A 15,849-nucleotide genomic window follows, 5' to 3' on the forward strand; every position below is an offset into this window, starting at 1 on the left:
TGTTAATGTTATATTTTACCCCAAAGCCACAAACATCAAACCATTTTAAAACTAGTATACCCTAATAATTAGAGATGCACCAATCCGATATCTGGATGGAATATCGGCCCCGATATCATCAAAATAGATGGATCGGGTATCGGAAAATGCAACCTATACCTGAGGCGATCCTTTCCCTTTAAATCTATTGTGATTTCTTAGGAAAGAACTGTGTAGTCATCAATGCCTGATGCCTAGTCTTTTCTGTTCTACATGTAAAGGTATATAGCTTTTTAGGTCAACCATGGTATTGGATCGGGTATCGGCTGATACTCAAAGCCACAGCATCAGGATCGGTATCAAAACTGAAAAAGCTGGATCGGTGCATCTCTACTAAGAATAATGGCAGATTGCAATTAAAACCATTACTGAAATACCGTGACATAAATTCTAAACTCAATGTTCAGTATGTGTTCCCAAGGTTAAGAATAAACTTTCACAATTAAGTTATTGAAATAGTTCATAAGCATTGGAACCATTGGTTAATTAATTGATCAGAAAATCAGTCCCAAACTATTTAAACAATCAATTGATTCTTTCATTTTTTCCTAGGCAACAATGTCAAACATTTGGTGGTTTCAGCTTTTCAAATGTGAGGATCTAATGCCTTTATCACATCATATTGCAGTTTTAGGGTTTAGGACTGTTGCTCACACGAAACAAGATGACATCACTGAAAGTGTATCACTGCTGCACTGTCAGCTACTACAGTCATTCAAACATGTAGCACAGCAGCACTCAATACACATCATGCAAAGCAAAAAGAATGGACTAAGTTCAAAAGTAAGAGAGCGTTATTACATACAAACACATAAAGCACCCATACACACATGAATAGCCAATATGATGGGAAAAATTTAAAATAAGAGTGGTTTCTAACTGTGTTCAATTCAGCCATTTGTTTCATGGTAAGATGGCGATGCTTTAGTTGGACTTTGCCACCACAGTGATGACATTGTTGTTAGAAAACACAACTATGTTGAGCCTTCTTAACATTTAATTGCCAGACTGAATATATATTGCAGATATCGGTAATTCAATTCTAATCCTCCTAGTCAAAAATAATCCATAACATCATACTTCCTTGGACAAATGACATCATTTTTGCCATTCGTGTATAATTGGCTTTTAATGTCTAATATCCACAACGTCATTTTTGATATCCAGAATAAACATGCAATTCAGCCATTTGTGCTTTCATGGTATGAGCATTCTGGATACCTGCAGTAGAATTATGTTCATAAAAACTTTCATTTTAGATATCTTCAGTTTTTACTAGTCATAATTTTAATTTCTGATTTTCAATCTGAAAAATCCACAATACATTTTTGGATATCTGCAATTGCATTGTTAATAATAATTCTACTCAGAGGTATCTGAAATTGCATTTTTACTAGTCATAATGCCAATTGTGGATATCTGTACTGAAATATTTCCAGTCAAAATGTATTTTTGGATGTTCAAATTAACATTATGGATATGTAGAATTCTTTCCCCAATTTGGATATCTGAAATTAGAATAATGACAACTAACAATTGAATTGTAGATATCTGAAATAGGAGTGTTTCGTAGAAAGAATCCTACTGGAAAAAAATGACCTTTCCGTGGATATTTGAAATTGAAAATCTGTTACACATGAATGGCAACAGTGAAGTCATTTGTTTTAGGAAGAATGTCATTGTGGATATCTGAATTATTATTTTTTTGAGTAGGAAAAATTGAATCACAGATATCCGCAATATATGTCCAGTCAAGTTTTTAAATGTTAGAATGGCCACTTATACTTCTTAAGGATTTAAAGATATCTTGAATTTAGTTTTGCCCATTACAGTACAAGCTGTATATCTTGAGATGAAATTTCTACTCTTGAGAATGTTATTGTGGATATCTTTAATTACCATTCTGATTGGTAAGAATATTATTTTAATCTTAGAGAAATGCAATTATGTATATCTAAGATGTAATTACAGATAGGAGTGTGGTTTTACTAAATGTTAAAACAGCTTGCCATAGCAAAACGTATCAACTATCGGTTTAGTCAGTTTTCAACCATACAAATGAACAGTTTTAACAATTAAATATGCTCATGCAAGTGTAGTTTTGGAATGAGTTTTCTATAATTAATCAATGTTTTTTTTTTTCTATAAGAGATGCAGCCTGTATAGGATTTCCCATCATGTCTCCATTGATTTCTCTACCATAGGCGTAATGAGATGCCTGTCATAATAAGGCCTATTGAGTGAACCCTCTTTCTCTGTAAGACCACTAATTGAAAATGCTGTGAATCAAGAATCCAGAATAACACAATAACACTGTAGATTAATTAACTATCAGGCGCTTCAAACAAAAGTAATTAGGAGGTAGGGACCTCTCTGTCCTTCTATTCTTAGTGCGCTCTCTCTCACATTCTTTCCACTGCTCTCTCTATCATAAACCTCGGTGCATAGATTGATCCCCGTGAAATCCTTTCTGAAATTGACACAGTCCAAATGACCAGGGATTGCCAGGCCATTATTAGCACACAGAACGGCATAATTAATAGAGACATTGTAAGTGGAGAGGAAAAAAAAAAATCCAAACAGCAAATTACATCTCTCTGCTCATAAATATCCTTGTCACAACACTGCCATTCACCTTGCTTTTAGGGTCTCAGTTTATTGGTGTATGTACTCTGTCATTACCACTGAAATGAGGTTGTATGATGGAAATTGGTGGCAGCCGGTTGTTATATTTAGGCAGCTAATGATGCGAGCGAGTGTGAGAGGGAGCAGAAGTAAACAACTAATTTACATGGCAAGGCACAATAGTCATAGCTCCGTCTCCCCGCTCCAACTCTGAAGAGCGCTTCTTTGTGTGCTCGCATGCGTGTGGGTGTTTGTTTGGTGGAGAGAGAGCGCACAAGGGAGATGCTCAGGGAGGGAACGGGGGCCTTTGTAGTTGATATGTTTTGAATGCCACGCAAACACCTTCGAGTGAAGCGGATGCCCTTGGTGTGACCCTTATTTTCTAATGAATGCACTAAAATAACTAATGAGTGAGGCATGCTAGCACAAAGAGACTGGTATTAGAAAAACTGTCACATTTTGTGGCTCTGTAGTTGTGTTGGAAGTATGCAGCGAGGGGGGACAATGTGAAAATAAGACGTGTTTATTAAAAAAAAAGATAGCAGTTTCATTACAAAGATAAAAGATGGAACTTTATCAGCCCATTACTTTATCACCAGTATCTAGCCTCTGATATTAACAAATGGAGATTTAAGGAGCATGACTGCATAGCATAATATATGAGACTAGATAAGTGCCTGTAATAAAGAAACTTGGTTATCTGGATTTAATGATGAAACTTGCGTCAAATATTTCAGTCAAAAGCAGAGAATCAAACGGAGCTCTCATTTGATCATCTCCCCTCCCGGCACGGAGCGCCTTTGGCTCAGATTGAGATCAGTATCATTTTTACATGATTCAAGTTTGATTGTAATTTGTGTTGTCAGAGTCATGCTGTGTAATCCTATTATTAGTGTATTTCAGAGGGAGAGATTTGCTGTTAGATCCCTGTGTAAAGACACATCTAATTAACATCTTCACGTTTGGTCTTTTCCTCTGGTGGGGATTGATCATGTTCAATCTTGGTAAACTCATACGCTGATGAAACATGCTGTGGTATATTTAGTCGTATGTAATAAGGTTTTAGTTCAGAGCACTAAATATTCTGTGGAGGACAGAGTAAGATCAGCATTTAGATGAAATGTATAATTCAGTAATACAACTGAAATTGAGTCACAATTTTTTGATTGCTACAGCCTACATAATAAAATAAGAAAAGAAAAACATCTGAAACCAGATGATTTATAATATATAGTTAACACCGTTCAGCCACAACATTAAAATTACTGGCAGGTAATAACATGGCATATGTGCATAACATTGATAAACTTGTTACAGCGTAGTTTTCTGCTGGGTATCCATGGCTCTTGACATTTACATTGATGCAACTCCCCCCTGCTAAACAATGTTGCAGAACCCCCCCCCCCCCCCCCCCCATGGCAATGGCACTCTCTGATGGCATTGGCCCCACAATGCCACACCCCAAAAACTGCTCAGGAATGTCCTGAGGAATGTGACAAAGAGCTCAAGGCATTTACCTAGCCTCCAAATTTCCCAGATCCCAATCACAGTGAGCATTGTTGGGATGTACCCCAGAGGTGCCTCCCGATCCACAGTGGTGCCTCCTTGCATGGGACTTAGCTCTGACCTGTTGAGGCATGGACCCCTGGGTGGGTCCTGTGGTGTCTGGCACTGGGGCACTGGCAGTGGATCCTCTGAGTCCTGTGGGTTGTGAGGTGGGGTACTGGAATCTCCCACTGACGCTTGGTCAGACTGGGATCTGGGGAATTTGGGGGCCAGGTGGACGCCTTAAGCTCTTCGCCCAGTTTCTCGGGCCATTCCCATTCACTTCATCTGTCAGTGGTTTAAATGTGGTGCCTCATAGGTGTATATTACTTGGTACATGATGGCTTCCCCTAGTTATGCATTAATTCGACATTCTGGTATCTTTTAGGGTTCTTATGCATTAATTGATTTTAGTCATTTTCAGGTCTGGATTAGTGTGAGAAAAATCAAAAAAAGAGTAAATGTAAAAATATTTGTATTTCTAGACTTTTGCCCCTATTTTTTCTAATGAAAAATTCAGAATTTCTAAAAATTAATTTATCATATAAGCAGGGTTTTTCTTTGTGGGTTGGGGCAGGCAGCCATCTTAACCAAAATGTTTACCTCTGTGTAAGAGAGTACGGGCGAGAGCAAGCTTGATATCGTCAAAAGCAAGCCAAGAAGTGTGGTGTGGATGAAGGCACACGCCGAAGCAGAGCGATACGCCTGTACTTTACAGCCTGCCATACAGCTCTGCCCCAAGTGCCTTTTACAACTGTGACCAAATTAGTTTGAAAGAAAATGAAGCTATATCTTTTAATGGCATATGTACATAGCAACACATATAACCAAATAGAAAGCTTGTCTGAACATTTATGAGTTATGCAGTGATGTAGTTATCAGAAAAGCAAAAAGCGAAAAGGTCTGTCTTTTTTGCAAAATGAAAACCATATTTTTACACTTGTGTTCATTGTCGTTTCCATGGACAAAGTGAAAAAACAAAGCTGCACAGACATAAAAATTAAATTATTTAACTCTTAACTTATATTTGGTTCTTACTTATTAAAGACTAAAAATATGTGGGGAACAATAATATAATTTATTTTATATGTTAAAGTCCCTTAACGTCCATTAAATAAAAAATACATTTTCCTAGTTTTAATTGTGTCCCTGTGTTAATCTATCATTTATCTCTTGTTATATGCCAAGTATATGTCAAAATCAAGTATCAGAGAACTTTACACCAAATCCCTTTTTTTACTTTTATGTAAAACCAGGTAACATGTTTCAAATGTGTTATGACTCCTCCTCAGGGGTGTTTACAAAAGTTCATCCAATCAAATAGGACTTTAGCTGACTAGCCAGCCATACTGGTCATATAAAACCATGCTTACTGCTAGTGGGTTGTAGTAGGTTGTCATGGATTTTTAAAGAGTAGTTAGTAGTAGCTAGCTAACAGAGTAATATGGAGAGGTAGGAGGAGATGTGTGTTTGGATATCAGTTTGCAAAACCTTTGTTTTATTTCCAAAACAGTGTGGGGGAGGTCTGATTCATTCATCGCTACCGCATCCTCCCCCTGGTCTAAAAGTGAGTGAGGTATGTGGGGCCAACAGTTCGCTGTAGCTCTGTATCGTGCTAATCTCTAACCCTGCCCACTTTTAAGTGGTCCAATCAAATGCAAAGGATTTGATTGGACACTCTAACCTCTGTTTCACGGAATACGAATGTAGGAATCACCGGTGGGTTTACTTCCTCTTTGGGCAGAAATGTTTCACAGTGGAACATTAAGTGGAACTGATTTGTTAATTGATTTGTATGAGGTGCAGTACCTGGCTACAATATTCTGGCAATTATTTGGCAGTTTAATAGCATGCATAGTCAAAATGTACATCAACAGTTGTTTTTTAAAAACAACAATTTACATAATAAACATCTAGCTATTTTTACTCAGATGTTAAATGTGGTCTGAAAATCTTCTGATAAGGAACTGATGTGAAGGAACCCTGCACTTTCGTCTTGTTTCTCTGAGGCTACATCCACACCAATACATTTTTGTTTTAAAATGCACTACTGTTGCTCTGTCCACACTACTCTGGTGTTTTGGAGCTCCTTAAATGGAGACCTTTGAAAACGCTGCCGACCCTGTTTTAGACTCCGGGGTTGGGTTTTTGTCTGAATGGGTGGAAACAGAGACACATAGTCATGTTTGCTTCCCATTGAGTCTTTTCAGTCACATCATGTGACGCCAGAACATTATCGCTAGGTCTACATACCCTTTGTAATTTCATCTTCTTGTGAGGCTACTCCTCTCGTATAGCCTTGGCTTTTTCTGGTGATGGATAATGCTCCCGATACTGCCCTGATATACCTATTTGTACTCAGATGTCAAATGCTGTCTGAAAAATATTTGAGTCTGGAAATGAATGGAACTTTGAAATAGAAGATATGGAGGGACCCTGGTAGATAGAGACCTTAATTTGACACAGTCAGTCAAATCTTGGATAAAGCAGTAACGTCAGTGTTTTATCCTAGGCAGAGCAGACGGTCACACTGACCCAGACAGCATCCTGATACAAAACACAAGAGCCACAGACTCTAAACAACAACCACGTTAGCTTTCCTCTAAAAGCTCATTCTTATCTAACTTACAAACATGAACACATGTCCTTTGTTGAACCTTAGCCTGTTGAACGAGACACTAACGACAACAGACATTCAAGAGCACACTGCTAATGTCAGCTTTAAAAAAACACATTGACATTATTTCTCACCACAGAAAGGGATGGCTACATTTCAGTTAGACTTTAATAACTCAGACCTTTGTATATCAGCCATTTTGAAGAGGAACCTAAAATGATTATATGTTGTTTGTTTCATAAGAAATTTGAATGAGAGCCATAATTCCTTGTTTTGTATATAGACAGAAAGAAATATGAGATTTTTTTCCCTCTGTAGTCTCAGAATATCTCTTAGAGAAGGGAACAAAGCAACCATTCTGTTTAAGGTAGAGTTTGTATACTTTGTACAGAGCATGTGGTGCTGTAATCCTGTATTAGAAAATATTCAGCTATTTGTTATAGGTTCTATTTACAGTTACCATTCTGTTACCATTTTTTTAATACAAGAACTTTTCCAGGAACCCTTTTCAAGAATTCTTAACGTTTCTTACATTTTAATCTCAGTAATCTCACCATTCTTCTGGTGTGTCTCAGTTTTGAGAATGAAGCTGTACATGAGTTGTAGTTGTGTGGCACCTGTGTTTGACCATGCAACAACATTTGCCATTGCAACTCTCACCCTTAGTGTTCCATAACTTTAAGAAAGTACTTTTACCACCTGGAACTATTGAATGGAAACTAAATGTAGTTCCTAGTTCCCCAGGTCAGAACACAATTTTAGTTACATATGGTTCCTCACGAGGTCCGTGGTCCCCAGAGGAAAGTTCCTGAAGTGTAAATGCCCAACAGGTAATGCTTTCTATGGTCCAGGAGCTGTGGAGGTGAAGTTTGCTGTGCTTAATGTGGCAAATTGATCAAACATGAACCGTGAGACCACTACAATATCTGTATAGCATTCAGATTGTAAGTAAGCAGTGGTGCTCCCTAGTATCAGTATGGAGACAAGCATGGGGAATGTTCTTTTCATGACTACTCTGGCCTTTTGAAACCCCTAAATCAGATACATAAATAGCCAGGGTTGGTGGAAGGGAGACTTTTGAAAACAATGATGCAGATACCCATGTTCATGTATCTTTTGGGTTTAACAATATAGCTACATACCTTTTGTAATTTTATCCTATTGCCATGGCTTCCGCCATCGATGGATACTGCTCCCATTACTGCTTTGATATGTGGCTGTATTTGCTTTGCATTGACTCCCAGTCCGTTTTCTGCCACCTTGACTGCCTTATACTTATGTTACTTTCAGTAACAGTTCTTACTGCTACACTGTAGTGCCCATTATACATGAATAGTCACATGATAGACATTTCCAGATGTGTTGGTATGGACAGACATTATCTCTGGAAAGGTGCTAAAATGCCTTTGCGTATGGGTATCATTTTAAAATGAAAACATGTTACTGTGGATGTGGCCTGAGAGTTTAGAGTCAGAATTCATTCCTGCTCCGTCAGACAGTGAATGCAGTCTCTATAACCCCTGACAGGTTAGCCTGTGGTGCAGGGAGGCTGATTGCTCTCCCCAGGGCACAGTTAGTCCAGTCTGTCGGTGAAGTACCACCTATCTGTTCTCCTCTGTCATTCCGAACTACACAGCACTTCCCTCAGCTGTCAATCAATACATGAATCCAGGCCTCTCAGGGTTATTTGCATGTTAACTTAGTGCTATGGATCCCCTGGGGCAAAGATGAGGCAAATGGTGAATGATTAGTGGAGGATGGGTGAACACCAGCATTTGGACATGCGAAGCACTGCATAGTTTTGAATTCAAATATACCTCATGCAAAAATTGACTGAGAACTTTTTTGCTGCTGTGAAGTAGTTCCATGTGAGGGTTAGATTTTCATGGAATTCCTTTTTGGAGGTGCCAACCCCAACAACAGTCTTTCATTGTTGGCAATTGTTGAAGCAGTTTCTGTTTACAGCAAGTGGACGTTTGATGTTCTCTCCTGCTCACACACTGTGATGCTCACACTGTTTGTGATACTGTTGGTCTGTACAGTAGTGCCGAGCTTTGTGCTTCTTGTAAAAGATGAAAGTCTGCGCATGTCTCTACAAATGCTAAAGTAAACTCAGAGGTTGTAGTTGTTTACATCTTTAATATGTTGGCTCCAAGGGAAGCCTGTGTTCATGTGATAGTCAATTGCTACAGTGTTCTGTGCTGTTTTGAACACCATGTAGCTATTTGTAACTATGTAGCTTTATTAATTATAGGATGCTGTCTTTGCTTTTCTTGGTGAACACTCCAATAAAAACTCCTTCACTTACCCAGAACAGTGACTGTCAACCTTTGATGCTATTGTGAGATCATACAACAAGGCCAGCACATACTGCTGCCGGACACCCGACAAAATGTGTGACAGCACTGTACAACAAACAAGTCTTGCTTCTGTAGCATGCATTAGATAATTACTGTTTTTCATGACTTTTATAGAGGTTTAGTGATTGATGTTGCTTGTGTTAAAGATGGAATTTGTCCTTGTTTTCTTGTTTGTTCCTTGTTTTTATACTAAGACTTAAGTGTGAAGCAAAGCATTTAAATGAAGTATTGATTCAACACCTTTCTAAAGGCTCTTTTTACCCAGCCTTGCCCTCCATCTTGTACTCAAGTTGTAATCCTGTCTCCACCCTTTCACGAATCTCAGCAGAGCAGTTGCTGTTCAGTTTTAAACTCTTTGGAGAGAACATTCCACATCCAGCGATCAATAGCCTCCCCGGCAGGGCGTGGAGGTGGCGACATCAATTACCACTCGGATCAAGTTGATAAAGTAGCGTCCTTTTGGAAATGGCAGTTAGCCTCCTTGTCATTGTGTACAGGAAATAAGGTTGTCTACATTAAAATAAGGGAACCTTGGACTGAAAGTACCTGATGTACAACTAGTGCACACAGTTTTAACTACATGTAATACTGTACCAGTCATACCAGTCAACCACTTAGGCAGCCAGTAAAACTGTGAAGTGCATTTACACTTAATATACCCCTGAAGACCCAGGAAATAACTTAATCCAAATCAAATAAAAGTCAAGAGTCATAAATATAGAATAGAGAAATTACAATTAAAAATATGAAAAATGCTATAAAAATATATAGGCTACAATTGATTTGTTTTTAAATGAAAGAGCTGAACAGTTTTAGTAGTAGTTTTGTGCAGCTTTGTGCAATGTATATGAAGAATAGTTGAAAACATGTGCGTTAATGTAACACATGTAAAGACAGATGTAAAGATGTTGTTTGTATTATAGCTGTAGATTATTTTATTTTACTACGGAAAGATGGTCTTTTCGTAAAGCTAGGCTGTCTATGCTGTAGAGAGACGTGAACATTTTTGAAATTGGTGCTGTATAACAGAGAAAACTGAGTAAAAGGGCTATGACATTCACTTTTACTCAAAGGTAGAAAACCAACAACTACCAGAATGCACTGCACTATACCGAACCAATAAATGCTCCCACTGGTGGGTGACATAAGCCCCCCTGCTGCATCACCTGATGTTGCAGTGCATTGGTCAAAAAAGTTGCACATGAACACGCTGCGATGACTACATCCAAGGGTCAGCCAGTACGTACGTTCTGCGCCTGCGTGAGAGGAAATAACCCTCCACCCCAGCAGACGGTATCAGTCTGTAATCCTCATTCAAAAAAGGAAACTAGACGACTGTCTTGATGCTAGTTAGCCAGTTAGCACATTAACAACACAATCCAATGTTAAAAAGAATAGAGCTTATTTACTGTGCGCCAGTGAACATAATCACAAACCATCAGGAAATGTTTCTGCCCAATTCAAATAAACACAAGAAGTTTGTGCTCTAGAAAAGGATCAGCACTCAGTGAATAACCTCCTAAGCCCTATGATAAGCTATTATGGCAAGGCTTAACTATACAGACCAGTGAGCAGTGATAACTAACATGTTTTGGGGTCATCGGGTGGGAACCTCCTTTCACCAGTGTTTCGTCTAGTTGGTCCCACGACACCTCCAGGAGGCTAGACAGTGATCCCTGGCGTCCCAGAGACACTCCCCTAATGCCAGGTCTCACTGCTCCCCACACCAACCCAATAACCTCTTTTACCTTACTTACACATGGCTTTCTCAGCCCAAACAGTACTGCCACCTTCAACCAAACCCAACCAAACCCAAGAGCTTATAGGCAAAAGAAAAATCATTTTACCTTATGTAACAAGTCTGTTTTTCACCTTCTTGAGGGCCAATGGTGTGGGACACACCACACCATCGAGGGTGGCAGACGCTCACCAAAGGCCAAACTTCGACCGACAGCTGACCGTTGGCTCGGTGTGTCAGGGCCTTAAGCAAGAGAGACAAAAAGGGGCAGCTCTCTCTCTCGTCAGGATGACGCATTTTGAGTTTTGCGCGTTTCTTTTTTGAGATGGGAGACGAGTAGGGAGATCAAAGAACTGGCAAGATGGAGGGTAGTTTACTACACGCTTGGCATATGCAAGAAGATTTAGCTCTGCTACATCACAGCTAGATGCCACTAAATCCTACACATTGTACTTTAAATAGTTTGGAGCCTAAGAGTCTACAGCCATGCTATCTATTCTGTTAAACTGTTCCTGCACGAAGAAGCTCAGAGCTAAATGCTAACATCAGCATGCTATTATGGTCACAGTGACAATGCTGACCTTACTTTAGCATGTTGGAAATGCTAACATTTGCTTATTAACACTTAACACAAAGTGCAGCCGATGGTGATGGTGTGTAATCATAAACTAAAGTAAGAATTTTTGACCTGATGGCGCTACGTGAAAAGCTGCGAGATCACCAATTCATCCTTAGCAGAACGTAAATATCTCTAACACAAAATATCAACCAGCTCGTAGTGTTAAAAGAAAAGTCAGAAGATAATCAAAGTCAGTCTGCAGCATCCTCTGGGGACCATGAAATTTCATGGCAATCCACATTAACGTTGTTACGATATTTGAGGGATATGTTGAGGGTTTCAGTGTAATAGTAAGAAGGAGAACAGAGGAGTTTGAGGAGTTCAGATCAAAAATTTGCTTTTCATTCAAAGGAATCAGGATCACAGATTGAGCAGTAATTGGCAGTTATTCAATTCACTTCAGATTTTGGAGATACTTTCTAATGGATCTTCTTTCTAAAGGAACACAACTCCATTTTGTTTTGTATTGTTTCATGCATTTTCCTGCCTTTTTGTGCTGCCAGTTATATTTCTAATGCAGACGCATATCTGTATATTCTGATGGATTTGACGTTAGCAGGTGTTATAGCCTTCAGTTTTCTGAGCCTACTCAAGGCTTGTGAGAACGGGCACTGCGGGTCGTAGGGGACTGCACAAAGGGAGCTGACAGCAAACACGACCCCTTTTAAAAAGCAGAAATGGGATTGATTCCTGTACTCTTGTTGCTTAGCAACTGCAAAGCCTCGATGAGAGAGGATATTGACCTCTTGTTGATAAAGTCCAATTACATTTTTTCCCCCATCTCTGTATATCCAGAGATTTTACAATGTCATATTCTGCTCCCCCTGTGTGCACAGTGTATTGTTCATTCAATATAATAGAGAAATATTACACTATGATTGTCATCTACTGGTGCCACCTGTGAGTAAGAAGGTCTTTGAATGAGATAACACATTTTACATAGCATGAATTAGGTTAATAAGGGCACTCAATGGGACTAACTAGTTTTTGTTGCTAATTTAGTCAATTAACATGTTTTTAGACATCCCCCCTCGCTAAATGGCCCCAGAGCTGCTTCAGACAAATTTCTATCACTGTAAGAAATGTAATTCAGCCACAGCCAAAACGGTTATGCATGTTCCAGCATGCCCTAAAATGAAAATTGATTTCTAAATTTCATTAACATTTTCTCCTCCTCTTGTTCTGTGCACTCTCTGTATCCATGCTTAGCTGGCTGCGTGCTGTAATTGCAAATTATCACATGCTAATCGATTTGGTCTTTCTCGGGGCTGTGGGTGTGGGTGTGAATGAGCCGTGCAGGGATCAGTTTTTTTGAGTTTGCTGTTTTAACTGAGGAGCATAAGAGTAGCTCACGTGTAAGTTATAGCACATGTACCACCTTTAGGGTTTAGTGAAGAACACAGTACGTTCTTTAATGATGTGTTATCATGTGGGAGGCTTACATACTGTATGTGTTAGTGGAGAGAGGCACACAGTGATTCCATCAAGAAAGGAATGCATGTGTGTGAAGACCCTCCCTTTATGGTGGATGGCCATGGGACATTATTTTAGAAAAAATATTACTGTAGTTAATGGTGAGAGAGAAATCATTTTTTAAATGAATTGTGTGATGAATTACACACAATTTATGATGTTTGTCAATTTTAAAGGTAATTATTCAAACCAAATCCCAATTTATCGTAACTGTTAAAGTGTAAGACTGTAAAAATATGTGTTAAAAGATTATACAAGGTGACATCATCACTTTCTCTCTGGCTGAAGCTACGATGACTGCGAGTTTTGCACCGTAGTATACTCACACAAGCAACAAGCCTTGCTTGTTCTTTCCCTACCCCACTGACAAAAAGACCAGGAATCACTGGATAAAAGCAAGCTAGCTCGGTCACTTATGCTGATGACATGCATTTTGCAAGGCGAAGGATGGAGTTCAGTGAGCGGTTTCACACAAAACTAAATGGTACTATGACAACCTACGACAAACTGTGACTTTCTTTGCTTGCAAAATGATCTTTTTTAATTGACAAACATCATATGTGTAGTTTATGGCACAATCCAGTGTATTTGCATTTAGCAGTAGTGCTACTAAATGATTAGCACTGCTGCTATATAAAATCATCCCTATACTCAATAAACTCTCTATCTCTACTTTAAACTGGAAAAGCTGGGGATGAGCAAAGATTGCAAATTGAGAAACATCAGCTAAGGGTGCTGTGAAACGTAGCCACAGATCCTAATTGGCTGATTTTTGTTCTAAATAGTTTGAAGGTGAAGTGGAAGGGCCGATCAGAGGACACAAAACATGCAAGACAGTTTCTCTATGTGCTGCTAAATAGCTTCTCTGGTATGGCAGTTCTGTCAAACTGTAGCTCACACTGAACATTCAATGTTACATTCAAGTTTACTGCTAACCTGACTTCCAGCTCACCTGCCTGTCCCGAGTACAGACACATCATCTCGTAGCTAGCCACAAACCACATTGAACAATTCTGTAGAGGCTGCAACACACTCTGCTGTTTTCTGACTGTGTTTACTTTAGCTTTGCTTTGTCCTGTTCCCACGACAGACATGGCATCTTTATGTATACCAGCTCTTTCTCTTCTGCGTTTCTCCAGGATTTGATTTATTTCGTCTCTGTGACTTGAAATGCAGGGTTGATTACGGGAGACAGGGGGCAATGGTAACAATTTTTGTTTTGATGTCATAACTCAAAACCTCTTCAACTATTTAGATACAAATTATTGTACTCATTAACAGTCATCAAGCAATGTCAGAGTAACACTATTGATTAAAACACTAGATGTCAAATGTTACATCTGCGGCCACTTGCAGGAGTGATAATAATCACATATTTGATATGGAAAGCATTTCATTAAAAGGAATTTGACATCTGCAACTGTGTACAAATATGTGACTAACATCCTTTCCGTGTCAGTGGATGCGCTAAATATCTTCCAGTGGCGCAACAAACAAAACAATTACGCACTTTAGCTCAAAAATACCCAAGGGGAAACTTAAATTCAAACAAGATGAAAAAATGTTTATCTATCGCTTGTGAGTACTGTACATATTTTTTCTGAAATAAGGTCCCATGAGGGACACTGGAAGGGGAGGGGGTTCTCCTCTCTCTAGAAAAATGTTTGAGATATGGTCCCTGTGATTTAAACAAAACCTTTAGCTTTACTTCTCATTTTTCTCTCCTCAGAACACGTCTGCTCCATCATCGCCTCCATGCTGAGAAATCTCAAGTCCCAACAGAGAAGCAGACTCCTCAACAAGTTCACAGAGAATGACTGTGAGAAGGTTAGTTTTCATCATCCTCTGCCTGTTTTCCTTTTTTATCCTCCTTCTTCCCTCACTTTCTTTTTTTGTATCTGCTGTTTTTGATTGCCAGCAGATTGCTTCATCAGGATGCGTAAGCTGAATTGTTTGTGTGTCATACTGCAGGGATTTCATTAGGTTTTCAATGTAGTGAGTCCCCAGGACCCACAGATGGTTGTTTCAGTGGGTATCCGATAAAATTTGTGTTTTTTTTTGACAAACTGTAGTGTTAAATTAGTGTTTGATGTTATTTGGTTGGTTATAAATATGGTTGTATTCATGTATGTTGAATGTTGAAAATGCACCTGAAAATTAAACAAAAAAAAAAAACAACAACATGAGAGAACGCAGCATCTGCTGTTACAGTAAACATTGTAATGTAAGATTACAGGAATGTCTGCAGTAATACCCTACATGTTTTTGATTTTGGGTACATTTTCTGAGCACAAAATTAGGTTATTGTTTACCAGCGGTCCTTGGGCTCCTCTGTGCCATCAGCAGCAGATTTAGAAGGCTGGGGATGAGGGTGGGTGGTTGAGCACCGGAACAAAAATACTGACACACCATGGACAGGATGATAAAAACATCCGAACGCGAGTTTGGATGAAGACCAAAGCAGCAATCAGCAGCATTTAAATCAAAATGTGCTGGCTGTTGTGGGTTTGTTTGCTTATGTTGCCAGGCCACTGAAAATCAGCCCCGATCAGTCCACACCCACACAGTCCCGATGACTCAAATTATCTGAATTTTTCAGTGTTAAACGTTTGATAAATGGTATCTTTACAAATCTCTCTCTGAACTTTAACTTTTATTGTTGCTCATCCAGTCATTAAAATTTCATGTTTTTGAATAAAAGTTGGTTTTCATCATACTGCACTTGCAACACAAGGTTATTTTACTATTGTTTTACTTTAGTTTTAATTGTTCATTCTTTTTTAGGGCTGCCACCCACCATTAGTTGATTAATCAATTAATGAACCAAAACTTA

The 15,849-nt window shown here is 38.9% G+C and overlaps 1 protein-coding gene across 1 annotated transcript in view; it reads left to right on the top strand.

The window, feature by feature from the left end:
- The window catches only part of ctnnbl1 (catenin, beta like 1), a 99,862-nt gene that overhangs the window by 44,747 nt on the left and 39,266 nt on the right, over nucleotides 1-15,849 (top strand). The window contains exon 12 of the mRNA XM_033627953.2: nucleotides 14,746-14,843. Coding sequence (XP_033483844.2) covers nucleotides 14,746-14,843 — 98 coding nt within the window. The remainder of the gene's footprint in view (nucleotides 1-14,745; nucleotides 14,844-15,849) is intronic.

The sequence above is a fragment of the Epinephelus lanceolatus genome, chromosome 8 (assembly GCF_041903045.1).
Source record: "Epinephelus lanceolatus isolate andai-2023 chromosome 8, ASM4190304v1, whole genome shotgun sequence".
Lineage (NCBI taxonomy): Eukaryota > Metazoa > Chordata > Actinopteri > Perciformes > Serranidae > Epinephelus > Epinephelus lanceolatus.